This window comes from Dendropsophus ebraccatus, chromosome 4, assembly GCF_027789765.1.
Source record: "Dendropsophus ebraccatus isolate aDenEbr1 chromosome 4, aDenEbr1.pat, whole genome shotgun sequence".
In the NCBI taxonomy this organism is placed as follows: domain Eukaryota; kingdom Metazoa; phylum Chordata; class Amphibia; order Anura; family Hylidae; genus Dendropsophus; species Dendropsophus ebraccatus.
This window is the reverse complement of record NC_091457.1, coordinates 135,112,487-135,130,653: the sequence shown is the minus strand read 5'-3', so window position 1 is coordinate 135,130,653 and position 18,167 is coordinate 135,112,487. Positions and strand designations below refer to the sequence as shown.

The 18,167-nt window shown below is 44.8% G+C and overlaps 1 protein-coding gene across 1 annotated transcript in view; it reads right to left on the bottom strand.

The window, feature by feature from the left end:
* Positions 1 to 18,167, bottom strand: part of SYN2 (synapsin II) — a 215,388-nt gene that overhangs the window by 10,602 nt on the left and 186,619 nt on the right. Inside the window, exon 11 of the mRNA XM_069967083.1 lies at positions 13,484 to 13,544. Within this exon, the coding sequence (XP_069823184.1) occupies positions 13,484 to 13,544 (61 nt within the window). The remainder of the gene's footprint in view (positions 1 to 13,483; positions 13,545 to 18,167) is intronic.

Sequence of the window (18,167 nt, the reverse complement as noted above, 5' to 3'; positions counted from 1 at the left end):
TGTCTTCCTCTCACCCCAATCATCTCCTATCTTACCCCCATCATCTCTTCCTCTCACCCCCATCATCTCCTCTCTTACCCCCATCATGTCTTCCTCTCACCCCAATCATCTCCTATCTTACCCCCATCATCTCTTCCTCTCACCCCCATCATCTCCTCTCTTACCCCCATCATCTCCTCTCACCCCCAACATCTCTTCCTCTCACCCCAATCATCTCCTCTCACCCCCATCATCTCCTCTCTTACCCCCATCATCTCTTCCTCTCACCCCCATCATCTCTTCCTCTCACCCCCATCATCTCCTCTCTTACCCCATCATCTCTTCCTCTCACCCCCATCATCTCCTCTCTCACCCCCATCATCTCCTCCTCTCACCCCCCATCATCTCCTCTCACCCCCATCATCTCTTCCTCTCACCCCCCATCATCTCCTCTCACCCCAATCATCTTCTCCTCTTACCCCCATCATCTCTTCCTCTCACCCCAATCATCTCCTCCCCTCATCCCCATCATCTCCTCTCACCTCCATCATCTCCTCTCTCACCCCCATCATCTCCTCTCTTACCCCATCATCTCTTCCTCTCACCCCCATCATCTCCTCTCTCACCCCCATCATCTCTTCCTCTCACCCCCCATCATCTCCTCTCACCCCCATCATCTCTTCCTCTCACCCCCCATCATCTCCTCTCACCCCCCATCATCTCTTCCTCTCACCCCAATCATCTCCTCCCCTCATCCCCATCATCTCCTCTCACCTCCATCATCTCCTCTCTCACCCCCATCATCTCCTCCTCTCACCCCATCATCTCCTCTCACCCCCATCATCTTCTCCCACCCCCATCATCTTCTCCCACCCCCATCAGCATCTCTGTCCCCCATTAGCATCTCTGTCTCCCATCAGCATCTCTGTCCCCCATCAGCATCTCTGTCCCCCATCACCTCCTCTGTCCCCATCAGCATCTCTGTCCCCCATCAGCATCTCTGTCCCCCATCAGCATCTCTGTCCCCCATCACCCCCTCTGTCCCCCATCAGCATCTCTGTCCCCCATCACCTCCTCTGTCCCCCATCACCTCCTCTGTCCCCCATCACCTCCTCTGTCCCCCATCAGCATCTCTGTCCCCCATCACCCCCTCTGTCCCCCATCACCCCCTCTGTCCCCCATCAGCATCTCTGTCCCCCATCACCTCCTCTGTCCCCCATCACCTCCTCTGTCCCCCATCACCTCCTCTGTCCCCCATCACCTTCTCTGTCCCCCATCACCTCCTCTGTCCCCCATCACCTCCTCTGTCCCCCATCACCTCCTCTGTCCCCCATCAGCATCTCTGTCCCCCATCAGCATCTCTCTCCCACCATCACCTCCTCTGTCCCCCATCAGCATCTCTCTCCCACCATCACCTCCTCTCTCTTCCTCTCCCCCTTCACCTCCTCTCTCCCCCCATCACCTCCTCTCTCCCCCCTTACCTCCTCTATCTTCCTCTTTCCTTCTTTTCCCCCTCATACCTTACTCTCCCCATAATCTGCTCGTGGCTCAGAGGCTGGAGAATAGAGGAAGACCCGCTCCATGCCCAGATTGGGTAAGTATAAAGTTTTTTTTGTTGTGTTGGGGCAGGAGGGGGAAGTAGAATGGTGGGCATTACTATGGGGGCAGGGGGCAGTATTATGAGGGCACAGCAGGGCAGGGAGTATTACTATGGGGGAAGGGTAGGGAGCATTACTATGAGAGCACAGCAGGGCAGAATGAATTACTATGGGGGCAGGGCAGGGTGCATTACTATGGGAGCACAGCAGCTCCTCTGTCCCCCCATCACCTGGGGATGAGGTATCTGGCTACGTATGGGGGGGGAGGTATCTGGCTACGTATGGGGAGGAGATATCTGGCTACATATGGGGAGGAGGTATCTGGCTACATAGAAGGAGGCATCCTGACTACATGAGGGGGAGGTATCTGGCTGCAAAGGACATTCTTATTTACAGACAGCATATCTGGCAGTAAGGGGCATATCTGATTCCAGGGGGCACTTATGGCTCCATGGGACATACCTGGCTGCAAGAGGCATACCTAGCCAAAAGAGGTATATGTGTTTGGAAAGGGTGTATCTGGCTCCAGGGGCATACCTAACTGAAAGGGACATACCATGCTTACCTGCCTGCGCTCCCACCTGTTTCTCTGGCCAATCAGTGCACTGTCTCACCGCAGCCACTGATTGGATGAGCGGCTGTCAGTGAGCCGGATGCCAGAGAAGCAGGTGGGAGTGCAGGCAGGTAAGTATGATCTGTTAAGGGCCGGCGGCTAATTAGGTAAATAGGCTGTGGCCACATTCTTGCAGCAGAATGAAAATCCTCTGTGAGCATGCAGAGCCATAGGCCATAACAGTACAGAGTATCACAGTGTATTTAGCTGTGAAGCGTACGTGTGAATCTACCCTGAAGCAATGTTATTAATGGATTGCATCCTTGGGGGTACTTGGCTGGAGCATCTCGTCACATGGGGGTACTTGGCTTGAAAAGGTTGAGAAACACTGAGATAGAGTGTTCACTAAATCACTGAGGCTGCATGGAATTTGGAGACGTATCTAGAATATTCATGAGAGAACAGGAAAAGTGGTGCCTGGGGCTGTTGAGCACCTCCAGTGTACCAGAGAAGCTCAAAAGCATATTAGCAGTATTGCCAATAGCTCAGGAATCGAACCTTAGGTTTTACTAAGCAGCACATCAGTACATTCTATGTGGTGGTGGTGCCGAATTGCCCAAGTTTTCTGTTTAGATCAACGTTATACATAAGGAAAACTGTGGCCAATGCTCGTCTTTTCTCTGCTAAAAAAAAAAAAAGAGACCAAGCACAGGAAGTCCCAGTCACCTGTTCATCATGTAGGTTATATATCAACTGAGAGCAGATAACTTAGACTTACGGTCCTTTTACAAGGAGCAATAATTCGCTCAATCGATCATTTAACGATTTCAAAGTAATTATTTTTTTTTTATGCCGATCAACATTTAGATGTAGAGATAAATCGTTCTAAAAATCGTTATTATGATCGCTTTAAGATCGTTTAAGGCCATCTCACACACTAGGATGACTCTTTCAAAGACTGTTTAGACAAAGCAATCTGCGAATTATCAGCGAACGACCAGCAATGATTTGAGAACACTCTCTCGCTCATAGCTTGATCATTAGCTGTGTTTACACGAGCTGATTATCGCTCAAATGCGATCGTTATTGCGAAAATTTGAATGATAATTCATCTGTGTAAAAGGACCATAATTATATTATTAACTTTTGCTAATTGTATTATCCGCTCTGCAGCTTACCCAGAGACAATGCTGTTTGTTATGTGGCAATTTAGGGTACTATTACACGGAACGCTAATCGGCCCAATTCGCGCGATTATTGTTCCATGTAATAAATACAATGATCAGCCGATGACAACGATCATCGGTTGATCGTTGATATAGGTTATGACCTATCTTTGTCGGGCGCCGACCGCGTACCGCTACGTGTAATAGCGGTGCGCAGGCGGCGACTAATGATATACATTACCCATCCACGTTCCAGGGCTGCTGCTGCGGTCTTCTTCTTCCCGGGTCCCGCGCGCTGTAACGTCAGAGTGGCCTGTCAGCTGACAGGCCGTCCGGCCAATCACAGGCCGCGGCGGTCCTGGCCTGTGATTGACTGAGTGGCCCGTCAGCTGACAGGCCACTCTGACGTAAGAGCGCACGGGACCCGGGGAGAAGAAGACCGCAGCAGCAGCCCTGGAACGTGGATGGGTAATGTATATAGTTATGCAAGGGCTGCAAGGACATCGGTAACGATGTCCTTGCAGCCCTTGTTTAACGATTATCGGGCCGTGTAATAGGCCCAGTAAACGAGCGGCGATCTAGCAGATCACTGCTCGTTTACATTTATTATCAGGCCCTGCTCGGCCTGTGTAATACCACCCTTAGTCAGTATGTCACTGTGTGGTTACAGAGGTTTTGGTGCTGTATGACAGGAGAGCTGACCATACAATGCGAGCACCCTCAGGATTCTCTCCTTGTCCTACTCTGTGCGGGCTCAGGGATAGCTGTCAATCAGTACTAAGCCATGTCTGTGAACGGAAAAGACTGGGACTTCCTGTGTTTGGTCTCATTTTTTTAACAGAGAAAAGACCAAATATCATCATGGAGGGAGCATGGACTGCAATGTGACAGGAAGGGTGAAATCTAGTGGCCGTATGTATTAACTTGAATAAACCTATAAAATGTAAAAAAGAAAAATTGGGGCAATGCCTCTTTAAAGATTAACACTAGGCACAGATTATTATTTTGATGTGTTATCAAGAGGGATTTATATGAATTTCTACATAACCCAATCATTGTCATCACTGACCAGAAATGGATGTCACGTTCGGCTCTGCTGCATCAGAATATGAAAAATTGTGCCTATAATTAGCTGTAATAAGTAGTTCCATAATATGTCATAAGTGTTTTTCCTGCGGGAGATGTGGTTAGATACTAGAGAATATTGTATCTCCCATGATGCATGATTCAGATTATAGCCAGAATTACTTTTATACGGTGACCCTGGCTGACATCCCAATATTTGCAGGCAGCTCACATATATTTAGCACAGAATTGTGAAATGCATTAGTAAGCGGATCAGCAGATCTGTGAAAAGGCAATATGTGAAGCTTTCTGCTTCCTCACTTTAGCAGAACATTGTGGCTCATATCAAGTGTCTGCATGTGGTCTGAGCAAGCTGCTGCTGATTCTGCTATTTACCAAACTAGTTTCCCCCTGCACCGGTATAATCCAGAAATGACACTATGACAGATCAATAGGATGCCATTACTTTAGAACAAACAATGCAGATTTGGATACATTTCAGCACACATTAATATATTACTACAAAACTGCTAAATTATAAGCCTAATACGGTTACATTTACAGTAACTTACCTCCTTCGGATCTGCATTTTTTGTAATGTACAGTATTTAATATTATATATTGTAGCTAGCCAACATAGTAGACAAATACCCCATGGTACCAAAACTGAGCCTTCAAATCCACAAACATGTTAAGGCTGCAGTGTGGCGCCAGCTTGGTAACATGGTATATTGACAATATTACATGATAAAGGTTGTATTGGCACTAGAGTATAGGACAGCATTCACATAGTGCTCTTCAATTGTTTTGTAAAAGAAAAGGTCAATTTGAGTCCATGTAGAAGAGTGTTGATGACAATTTACCACCACTAGGGGGTCGTCAATCAATACAGATAGATAGTGATTAGGTAATAACAGGTACCAACATAACAGCCTGACCCTACATTCCCTATCTTTAGACATGGTCCATCTGCATTACACATAGAGTATTAAATACAGTACACTAAGTTGTGTCTGATTTATCTTGGTGCGTAAAGAGGAGGGCTCTGTCAAAGAGGAATATTGATTGAAAAAAAAAGATGTGTACACATGAGCAGAGAAATCTAAGGAAGGTTTTGTATGGTACCTAGAAGACAAGGATATTCATGACACATAATAGAATCTTGGAGATGTGATCTAATATACTGGCATGAAATGGAAAAGACTGGCCTGATAAAAAGGAGACCTGGGTAAAGTGGTCTGGCACATACTGGTGAAAAGAAAGGAGTGGTCTGACACATACTGGTGAAAAGGAAGGAGTGGTCTGACACATACTGGTGAAAAGGAAGGAGTGGTCTGACACATACTGGTGAAAAGGAAGGAGTGGTCTGACACATACTGGTGAAAAGGAAGGAATGGTCTGACACATACTGGTGAAAAGGAAGGAATGGTCTGACACATACTGGTGAAAAGGAAGGAGTGGTCTGACACATACTGGTGAAAAGGAAGGAATGGTCTGACACATACTGGTGAAAAGGAAGGAGTGGTCTGACACATACTGGTGAAAAGGAAGGAGTGGTCTGACACATACTGGTGAAAAGGAAGGAGTGGTCTGACACATACTGGTGAAAAGGAAGGAGTGGTCTGACACATACTGGTGAAAAGGAAGGAGTGGTCTGACACATACTGGTGAAAAGGAAGGAGTGGTCTGACACATACTGGTGAAAAGGAAGGAGTGGTCTGACACATACTGGTGAAAAGGAAGGAGTGGTCTAACACATACTGGTGAAAAGGAAGGAGTGGTCTGACACATACTGGTGAAAAGGAAGGAGTGGTCTGACACATACTGGTGAAAAGGAAGGAGTGGTCTGACACATACTGGTGAAAAGGAAGGAGTGGTCTGACACATACTGGTGAAAAGGAAGAAGTGGTCTGACACATACTGGTGAAAAGAAAGGGCTGATCTGACACATACTGGTGAACAGGAAGGAGTGGTCTGACACATACTGGTGAACAGGAAGGAGTGGTCTGACACATACTGGTGGAAAGGAAGAAGTGGTCTTACACAAACACAAGAAAGATTACTGGGCTGACAGATACTGGAGAAAAGGAAGGAGTGGTCTGACATAACTGTGGTGGAAACAAAAAGTCAGACATTTACTGGTGAAAACAAAGGAGTGGTCTGAGATATACTGGTGAAAAGAAAATAGTGATTGGATACAAACACAAGAAACATTAGTGATCTGACAGATATTGGTGAAAAAAAGGGAGTGGTCTGACAGATACTGGTGAAAAGGAAGGTGTGGTTTGACACATACTGTTGAAAAAGAACATGTAGTCTGACACATAATGGTGAAAAGGAAGGAGTGGTCTGACGCATACTGGTGAAAAGTAAAGAGTGGTCTGACATATACTGGTGGTAAAAAAAAGGAGTAATCAGACATTTACTGGCGAAAAGAAAGGAGTGGTCTGAGATATACTGGTGAAAAGAAAGAAGGGATCGGACACAAACACAAGAATGACAGTCTGACAGATTATGGTGAAAAGTAAGGGAGCGGACTGACAAATCTTGGTGAAAAGGAAGGAGTGGTCTGATGTGTTGGTGACAAGGTGTGGTTTGACACATACTGGTGAAAAAGAACATGTAGTCTGGCACATAATGGTGAAAAGGACGGTGTGGTCTGACACATACTGGTGAAGAGGAGATTTCGGGCCCTGATCTCCCAGCTATTACAGAGTATTACAGCATAGAATCTCACCATTTGTAACTGTCACTGGCAGCGGTTATCTCTGGAGAATAAATGTTACTACTTATTTCTATGTGAAATGCGGTTTCAGACAACAGATGGCTCGAGGCCAATTCCTCAGTTACACAAGCTGAAAGCAGAAAATGTTCCTTCTAAACTGAAAATAAAATAAATGCTAAACCTAAAGGAAGAAACAGTGATCACATTTCAGCTCTTCACACAAGCCCTAGGTCCTAGAAGATGAGACCAGTTTCAGCAGATTTCGAGAGTCATGACAAATGTATACATTATGCTGGTTCATACTTATTACCTTTCTAGAATATTCTTGTAATTCCGGCTAAATGAAACCCCAAACCTAAAGCCTGAGTGCAACAAGACTACACCAGTACAGAACCTTGAGAACGCGGGGCAGGTAAGTAACTTGTGCAGATAATAAACGACTACTAAAGGTGCTCACTTCTGCACTTTATATGTGGCCCCTGATCAATAATCCCCATTTTACCTCCAATAAAAAAAAAAACGTTATCAGGAATACCTGGAAAAAAATATATAGTTTGATAGCAACTAAATGTGTACCTTGTATGCAGAGTTCTACAGCCTTTTAAAAATTGATGGGCCATCTTCAGAATGGCCAACTATATTAGACTGGTGCGAGTCTCACTTTTGACACCTCCATCGATCAGCTGTTTGAAGAGGCTGCAATGCTCCTGTGAGCAAACTAGATGGTCTAGACCAGGTGGTCTTTTTCTGCCGACAATCTTCTATGTTTCCAATATTTGCATTGTTCCATACCTGCAAATGTTGTACTATCTGTAGCGAGGATAAGCGCCATGTTGTTGCATTGTACACAATCCAACATTTGTTGGTATCTGTGATTACTGACTCAATTATTAAAAGCCTTACTCACTACTGTGCAAAGAACTTAGACATAGTCTCTACCTCTATAACCAACACAATATTACCCGACTCATAATCATGGCGGCAGCAGCAGTTGGCAGGAACTTTGGTATAGTCGGTATGGTCTGGGTTCCCCTGATATAGAGAATATTTTTGCCCTTGTCTTGCTGTAAGAAGGTTCATGATTTACAATGACAGTCTATAAAATGAGTCTGAAGCATGCATGGAAGATGAGGAATACAATTGCCCATGTTCATTGTACACATCAGATGATCTATGGTTATATTGATTTCCATTTGGTTAAATGAAAGTGTAACATGAACATTTTTAGAGTTATGGGTTTGAAAAAATTGAGAAGCCAATTCAAATCAAATATACCTCTCAGATAAGGATTACGATATGTAATATTCTTGTTTAAAGAAAGAAAGCATGGAGATGGCCATAGGATCTGCTGACAATGTGATGACCCTTGGATCAGTGATTTGTTTTTCCTTTTCAAATGTATTGTATTACCCTGTGTCTACCATATCTATGAAGGGGTTTTGGCTCTCTCCATAAAATGAAGCTTTGGCACTGTAAAGTTACTGTGAACTCATGTAGATAAAATAAAAAAAAAAAATATATTATATATATATATATATATATATATATATATATATATATATTTATTATATATAAAAAGTACATGTAAGATGACCGCAGGCAGATCGTCATTTAGCTGGTGTTTATCTACTATGAAATAATGATTGTAAGATTGTAAGCCCTCACGGGCAGGGTCCTCTTCACCTATGTACCAATCTGCCATTTACCTTATTCATGTAACGTGTTTTGATTCTGTAATAATCTATTTGTCACCTCCGATTGTTTGTATAGCCCTCTGGAATCAAGGAATAAATAATAATAACAAGAAAGAAGGCCGTATATAATTGTGAAACTAAGGGCCCTATTACACACACAGATTTATCTGACAGATTATTGAAGCCAAAGACAGGAACAGAGTAGAAACAGAGAAAAGCTTATAAAGGAAAGACTGAGATTTGTCCTCTTTTTAAACCAATTCCTGTCAGATATCTGTATGTGTAATAATCTTAAAGAAAATTTCCTACAAAAAAAACAAAACACTCTGCCCTGATCTGTGCACAGTGCTAGGCCTTCTTTGTCATGAGCACCGAACAGAATAGAACCCTTTTGTGATCAGTAAGGGTTCAAGTGGTCAGACCACGACCATGACCATAAACAAGGGAACAGTGGTCCCTTTAACGAAGCATTGGGCCCCCATCTGGCACACTGGACTCTTTTACACAAAGCACGCAGAACATTTCGCTATAAAAGGGGTAGTCCAGAGAAAAAAACTGTTTGCAACACCACTATTTATTGAAAGTGTCAAATGACACTGTTTTCTACGGAATCCCGGCCGGAGTGTACACACTTTGTATACACTCTGGCCGGGATTCCATGCGGCCGCACTGAAAACTTCGTTGAATAGGGGCCACAAAAAATTGACTGTGCAGACAATGTAAAGTGCTACTCTGGGCGTAGTTTACATCGTCTCCTATGGTTAATTGGAGTGTGGGAACACCCGAATGTGCCTGCATTCCAATTCGAAAGTGATGTTCATCCAGCTGGTACTGCAGTACCGACCGGGTTTAAATTCACAGACAGTGGCGGCTCTGTGATACGGCCGTGTCACAGAACAGCTGCTGTAATACAAAGTGTGAACGTGGCCTAAGGGAATTGAAGAACCATGAGCACAGAAGCTGGACCGAGGCTCCGTACTAGCAATCTTTGGCCATCTGCATCTCCTCACAATGCTATATAGCATTACTGAGATTTTTAGAAATAATACTGCACCACACTTGGTCTTTGTCACTGCCCTTGATTTGCTGCAATGCATATTCAATTTTTCTTTCAAATTTAACAATGTGAATGTTTAGACCCAAAAACCATACACTCAAGGCAGATGTTAGTTCCTTTATTGCACATTAAGCTGTACAAGATATTTCACATAAATCACTGCAGTCAAACATCCATCATGTACTCTGTGCCACATAACTGGCTTTGTACAAAAAAAAAAAATATATATTCTAACAAACAAGAACAAGAAAAAAAAATAAAAAAAATAAAAATAAAAAAAAATAACAAACACATGAAATCTACATTTTAAGACGACTGACCCGTTTCCCACAACATTGCACTGAAACATGCTTACATGCCAAAAATATATAGTAATCTCAAATGTTACTAGCGGCATTTAACACCTTTGTGTATCATAGAAACAGAATTAACCCCTTATTGGCTTCCTGTGTTGGCTTAACCGTTTCCTGCTGCCACACTGCGCACACAATGACGAGACACTCAAGCGTTGGGACTCACACGTAACTGCATGCACCAACTGGAAACATTATACGTATGTCTCTACTGGAGGATGACCAGTGTATGTGACATGTAAGAGACTGGAAGCCAGTAAGGCTGTTGTGAACCTACAATCACTATTTTAGCTGCACTTCAGACACAAATTGACAAAAGATGATCTTTGCTGCACAATGAGCGCTAACAATTGTATTCCTCAAGCCCCCATTGTCACTTCTCAATCTCCTTGGAATTCAGTAGCGGACACGTCGGCAGTCGGTAAAGTGCAATGGACTCAATAGTCTGCCATGATAAATTATGTCTACTGACGTTCGGTGATATCAGCCCTTATTCTGGACATGTGGGCCTCTTACTGGGGCAGTAGAATACAAGCACACGTATAATAATAAGGGAAAGGACACACGTCGATATGGAGAAGACAATGGGGTAAACGGTTAACACAAACGTAACAAAGAGTTAGTCAAAAAAAATAATAAAACTCACAAATGTTAGACGTAATAAAATTGTAAAACACATGCCAAGGCTTAATGAGGCTGTATGAGGTTAAAAAAACATGGCGTCTCGAGTCCAATGGTTGTGTTTAGCATTGCAAATGGAATCTGGTGTAATTGTTATCCTAGATTTAGAGGATATTTTAGTTTGCATTAAAGGGAAACTATTAGCAGGTTAGAAGACTCTAACCTGTAGATATCTCCCTATTGCGCATGGGGAGCTAAGGATGAAGGTAAGTTTCTTATCCTTCTTATCCTTCATCCTCATCCCATTAGCAATATAGAGATATCTGCAGGTTAGATTCTTCTAACCTGTGGATAGATTCCCTTAAAATGATGAGGACGAACCACCATGAACAAGAGAGATGCTTTTTTTCTGGAAGAAAGCAACCATGTTTTCTTCATCTCTACAACCCCTTCAAAGAAAAGACAGAACTAGTGGGACTAGAAAAAGCCAGTATGCCACACTGGTGACTGTCTACTTGAACAGAACCAGCCAACCAATGGGTAAGTCTTGGAACCTATCTTCTAACTAATGATCCTAAAGGTGGCCATAGGCTTTAGATATCTTTTGGTTGAACAGACATTTTACCAACAGCTATACCTTTAGATTCTACCGAGGGCTGAAGGAAGTGGAATATGCTTTCAGTTGTTGCTTGGTGGTGGCCTCTGCCCCTTGAAATCCAACACAGCAAACATCTGTCATTAGGAGAGAGTTGGGACACCTCCATACACATGATGAAGAAGAGGAAGAGCAGGCACTCCAATTTAAGTGAATAAGGTGGTTTAGTTTATTCACCCAGCATGTGCAACGTTTCAATCTTCTCAATGAGATATTTGTCAAGCAACATAGATCTCATTGAGAAGATTGAAATGTTGCACATGCTGGGTGAATAAACTAAACCACCTTATTCACTTAAATTGGAGGGCCTCCTCTCCCTTGTCTTCGTGTTGTGTCTGGAACCACGAGGCTGTGCACCCACCATTGAGCCTTGAGCCACAAAGTGCCATTCTGTGACTCCATTTTAAGTCCATATACATGAGATGGTAATCTGATTGGTCAACCGGTATCTAGAATGTATGGCCACCTTACAGCATGTATCATGAGCCTTATAAAAGCACCTCCGCCAGTAAGAACAGGTCCTTCAGTTTCTGCAGATAGTTTGTAACAATAATGACTCTCACGTTATATGGAACACAGAGACCACACAATAAACCGGCAACAAGTACTGTGATGTCTCTATTGAGCCAAACAAAAGCTGGTGAAGGACCACCCATACTAACAGCATAAAGCTCAGTATTACACCTTGTATTTCTAAATAAGAAGACAGTGGGTCCACTGATATAAAGTATAAATATATCTCCATCTTATCTATTCTGTACATTGTACACATCCTCCCACATTTCACTGTAGGGTTCTATCTATGCCCATAGTTAACTGACCCAACCTATATTGTACACTTTCTCACTGTAGGGGTCTATCCATATAGCCGATAGCTGACCCAATCTAACAGACTATGATCTTTGGATCAACAAAAGAATGAAGGCAATAACTGTTGTACCCATAAAAACCCTTAAGCACAGCATGATTGCCCATTGCCTCTTTGGGTAGTGCTAAGCTATAAATCAATGTGAGAGTCACATCACACATTATGGCTATTGAGAGATACATGTATAACAAGAAGCCAAGGAAAATTCTCTGAGCTTCTCCGTAGTATTTACATCTCAGACTGACGACAAGTACAAGGTATAAGGAGTAAGGAGGTATGTGGAGAAGGAAGGTGATCTGCAGAAGTCACAAGTCCATAGATATAAGTTATGTTTTTCAATCACTTGCTCTGTGCTCTTAAGTAAGCCACAAAAGCCAGGAGAGAAGAGGTGGACTACAATGAAACGTCACACTTTATCACAAATATTGCACTAGTGGCCTATCCATATGGCGTGCAAATCACACTTACACAAGAATCCTAAAAAGTACTGAGTGCACACCTCCGCATGAGAATGTCATTATGGAATCACGGAACAGACGTTACTAAAGTCCATGTTTACTAAGTCTACTCATGCTAACAATGACAGCAAAAATCTATAAAATTACAAAAAGAAAGTAGCCCCGGAATTCGACAAGTCGGTTAAAACCTGGATGTAAACTCAATAATCTTCCTGATCGGGTCATGCAAGTAATCAAGTGATCTCCAGGTCACGTGTTCACGCTCCCACATACATACATACACGCTCGATGTAAAGTCCGAGGTCTGAAACTCGAGTCAGATGTTATTCCCCACAACACGTAACAAAAAAAAAAAAAAGAAATTGGTTATAATAAACAGGTTGGACTTGAAAGAGGCACAATTCTGGGTATACTGGTAACATCAGCGCTGAATCACAAGATAAACAGAGAAAAGAGAAGATAGCGTCACAGGCGAGGACATAGAGAGGGGGAGACTAGACTGAAGGAGGTGACACTGCATAGAAAAACACAGTCCAGGTCAGCACTGAAACATGGCAAATACTGCACAACATTTTTGTTTTCTTTTTTTGTTTTTTTGGCTAGAACCCCTCTTCATCACCCCCTCACACAGCCTGGACTTGTTTTGGTCCCACTGAAACGCCATTACAGTCGAGAATGTACTGCAAACAACCTTGAGGTGGAGGTCGCTGTGCTGGAATCTTGCTCAGCTCAGATTCTTTCATCGTTCCGCTCTGAAAAACAGAAATGAGAAACAACCATCAGATTTACCATTTCTTACATCTAGACTCCACCAAGAGAGGATACATGGATGACTCAGTGATGGAAATCCAGATCTGCAGTGATGGATTAGCTGCTGCAATAGAAAGTATGATAACATGCATAGATTTTCCTACTATCACAAAAGGTTCTTAAAGGGGTATTCTGACTTAAATGAATGTATCCCCTACCAACAGGATAGTGTGAGATCTGCTGAACCTCCCCACGATCTATAGAACAAAGCCACGACTACTTAATTTTGAACATTAAATGAATGAATGAAATCATTCTTCAGTCTGCGGGCCTGACTTCAAAAGGCAGCTTAAAGGAGAAGTCCAGCAGTGAAATAAAAAACATTACAGGCAGGGAGTGGGGAAAAAATAAAAAAAACAAGTTATAGTCACCTGTTCTGCTCCAGGACCCTGTCGTCTGTCTTCCGAGTAGGGTCCGGGAGCTCTGTGATACAGCCCGGGCACTGGGAGCAGTAAGCATAGTGTCTTTTTTATTTCCCCCCCCCCCCTGCCCCCCCCCCCCCCCTGCTGGACTTCTCCTTTAAGTTCTTAGGGCCATATTACTAATGTAAGAGAGCCCCGATATGCTAGCTTACTGAGCCTATTACATGGCTTAATAATCGTGCATCAAGGCCTGCACGGACATCATTAACAATGAGCATGCTCTGGTTCAGTGCAGCATTTGATTACTTGTGGCTGAAGAAAATGGATGCAGCCCTAAGGCTGCGGCAGTATCCATGTTCTCCAGGACTGCATAGAACTTCTTCAGCCACTAGTAATCAAATGCCACACGCTGGGGTGCAGACGAATCCTGAATGGTGATGTAATTTAGTCTGTGGTGAACATTAAGCTACAAAAGTGTGACCTGAAGCTTCTAGGCCCCAATTTGAAGTATAAAACAGGGTTCCCCAGCTACCATGTGTAATGTATATTAATGGTGTCTTTAAATGTGATATTTTCTGGCCTCCTAATGGCTCGGGAGTAACTTCTACCTCTGCTAATAGCCACATCCTTGTCCAGACAAGCCTGCTAGGTTGCTAGTCAGTAGTGGCATACTCCACTATACTGTAAACCTAAGATACAAAGGCCACTGTTGGCAATCTTGGATGTTATCCAGGACAGACATCAAGCATAGTCTATTACATGTGGGCCAACCTACTTCAGTAGAAAAAAAACAACATACTGCATTAAAAAGTCAGGAACACTCAGTCCTCTGTGTGTAACGGTATAGAGACATACCTTCAGATGTATATTTGACTATTGCCTCACATACAAAATGGCCGCCTCTTTTGTGTATACAGTAGAAAACAGAAACACTTCAAAGTTCAGCTGGTGAATGAGCTTGGCTGGACTTTAGCTGGTGAGGCCAGGTCTCTTTGCTCATGAACAGTATCACGATCTATCATAAAGTGTGATTACCCTCCCAATAATATAAATGCATGGCAGAACAGTAGCGCCGTACAACAGCAAACATTGTGCTAGTCATTAACTACACTAAATATATCGTGTCACATCTAAATCCTTTTTTACGACATCTAGTAATATGAAATAACCATCCTGCGCTGGATGTTTGAGCTGACTATTTACAGGAGCAGGTTACTCAGTAGCCAGCGTCTCCCCAGAGAACAGTCCACAGAGGGAAATAAAGGGTTCGCTTTACAAGTTTTAGTGCATCTTGCCAAGTTTTATTTACCTTCTCCATAATGTCTCAGGAGGATATAAAATGATTCATGAGCCATAAAACACATCACAAGATCATGAATGCGATGAGAACTGCAGCTTTCAGATGTTATAAGATCGCATTCACAATCTGTGCTGGAAAACTGAACCTTTTATAGGATTTTGTTACCTGTTTACTTCATTCAATAGGAAAAGACAAAATTACAAAATGCTGGTGAAACACAGCCTTGTACATTGTTTTCTACAATGTAAACCATATATATTCAGGGGTTGTCCTGGAAATAGTATTTTTACATAAATATACCAAGGCTTAAATCAGGGGTGGGGAACCTTTTCCATGTCGAGGGCCGGTCGGGCCTTAATAAAATCATTCGAGGGCCGCACTCAATGTTATACCGTGCGCGACAGTTAGTAGCGGGGGTTTGCAGCACCCGAACAAGGCAAAGTATTGTTCCCCTAATGCCCCTGCTATTGTAGTTAACCCTCTGTGATGCCCCTTGTACCTGATTTGAATCCTTAGTGATGCCCCTGGTAGCCTAGTTAACTCCTCAGTCATGTCCCTGGTGGCCTAGTTAACTCCTCAGTCATGTCCCTGGTAGCCTAGTTAACTCCTCAGTCATGTCCCTGGTAGCCTAGTTAACTCCTCAGTCATGTCCCTGGTAGCCTAGTTAACTCCTCAGTCATGTCCCTGGTAGCCTAGTTAACTCCTCAGTCATGTCCCTGGTAGCCTAGTTAACTCCTCAGTCATGTCCCTGGTGGCCTAGTTAACCCCCCAGTCATGTCCCTGGTGGCCTAGTTAACTCCTCAGTCATGTCCCTGGTGGCCTAGTTAACTCCTCAGTCATGTCCCTGGTGGCCTAGTTAACTCCTCAGTCATGTCCCTGGTGGCCTAGTTAACTCCTCAGTCATGTCCCTGGTGGCCTAGTTAACTCCTCAGTCATGTCCCTGGTGGCCTAGTTAACTCCTCAGTCATGTCCCTGGTGGCCTAGTTAACTCCTCAGTCATGTCCCTGGTAGCCTAGTTAACTCCTCAGTCATGTCCCTGGTGGCCTAGTTAACCCCCCCAGCCATGTCCCTGGTGGCCTAGTTAACCCCCCCAGTCATGTCCCTGGTAGCCTAGTTAACTCCTCAGTCATGTCCCTGGTGGCCTAGTTAACCCCTCAGTCATGTCCCTGGTAGCCTAGTTAACTCCTCAGTCATGTCCCTGGTAGCCTAGTTAACTCCTCAGTCATGTCCCTGGTGGCCTAGTTAACCCCCCAGCCATGTCCTTGGTGGCCTAGTTAACCCCCCCAGTCATGTCCCTGGTAGCCTAGTTAACTCCTCAGTCATGTCCCTGGTGGCCTAGTTAACCCCTCAGTCATGTCCCTGGTGGCCTAGTTAACTCCTCAGTCATGTCCCTGGTAGCCTAGTTAACTCCTCAGTCATGTCCCTGGTAGCCTAGTTAACTCCTCAGTCATGTCCCTCGTGGCCTAGTTAACCCCCCAGTCATGTCCCTGGTAGCCTAGTTAACTCCTCAGTCATGTCCCTGGTGGCCTAGTTAACTCCTCAGTCATGTCCCTGGTGGCCTAGTTAACTCCTCAGTCATGTCCCTGGTGGCCTAGTTAACCCCTCAGTCATGTCCCTGGTGGCCTAGTTAACTCCTCAGTCATGTCCCTGGTAGCCTAGTTAACTCCTCAGTCATGTCCCTGGTAGCCTAGTTAACTCCTCAGTCATGTCCCTCGTGGCCTAGTTAACCCCCCAGTCATGTCCCTGGTGGCCTAGTTAACTCCTCAGTCATGTCCCTGGTGGCCTAGTTAACTCCTCAGTCATGTCCCTGGTGGCCTAGTTAACTCCTCAGTCATGTCCCTGGTGGCCTAGTTAACCCCTCAGTCATGTCCCTGGTAGCCTAGTTAACTCCTCAGTCATGTCCCTGGTGGCCTAGTTAACCCCCCCAGTCATGTCCCTGGTAGCCTAGTTAACCCCCAGTCATGTCCCTGGTAGCCTAGTTAACCCCCCAGTCATGTCCCTGGTAGCCTAGTTAACCCCCAGTCATGTCCCTGGTAGCCTAGTTAACCCCCCCAGTCATGTCCCTTGTGGCCTAGTTAACCCCCCAGTCATGTCCCTGGTAGCCTAGATAACCCCCCAGTCATGTCCCTGGTAGCCTAGATAACCCCCCAGTCATGTCCCTGGTGGCCTAGTTAACCCCCATCAGTCATGTGCCTGGTGGCCTAGTTAACCCCCCCAGTCATGTCCCTGGTAGCCTAGTTAACCCCCCAGTCATGTCCCTGGTAGCCTAGTTAACCCCCCCAGTCATGTCCCTGGTAGCCTAGTTAACCCCCCCAGTCATGTCCCTGGTAGCCTAGTTAACCCCCCAGTCATGTCCCTGGTAGCCTAGTTAACCCCCAGTCATGTCCCTGGTAGCCTAGTTAACCCCCCCAGTCATGTCCCTTGTGGCCTAGTTAACCCCCCAGTCATGTCCCTGGTAGCCTAGATAACCCCCCAGTCATGTCCCTGGTAGCCTAGATAACCCCCCAGTCATGTCCCTGGTGGCCTAGTTAACCCCCATCAGTCATGTCCCTGGTGGCCTAGTTAACCCCCCCAGTCATGTCCCTGGTAGCCTAGTTAACCCCCCAGTCATGTCCCTGGTAGCCTAGTTAACCCCCCAGTCATGTCCCTGGTGGCCTAGTTAACCCCCCCAGTCATGTCCCTTGTGGCCTAGTTAACCCCCCAGTCATGTCCCTGGTAGCCTAGTTAACCCCCAGTGTCTGCCCCAAATGAAAAAAATAAACATCCCACTCACCTTTCCTCCGCTCCCACGCTGTCCAGGTCCTCTTCTCCCTCCTCTCTTCTGTGCCGGTCTTCTCCTGCAGGCGGCGCGCGATGAAATGACGTCATCGCGCGCGGCCCGCAGGAGTCAGAAGACGTGCGCC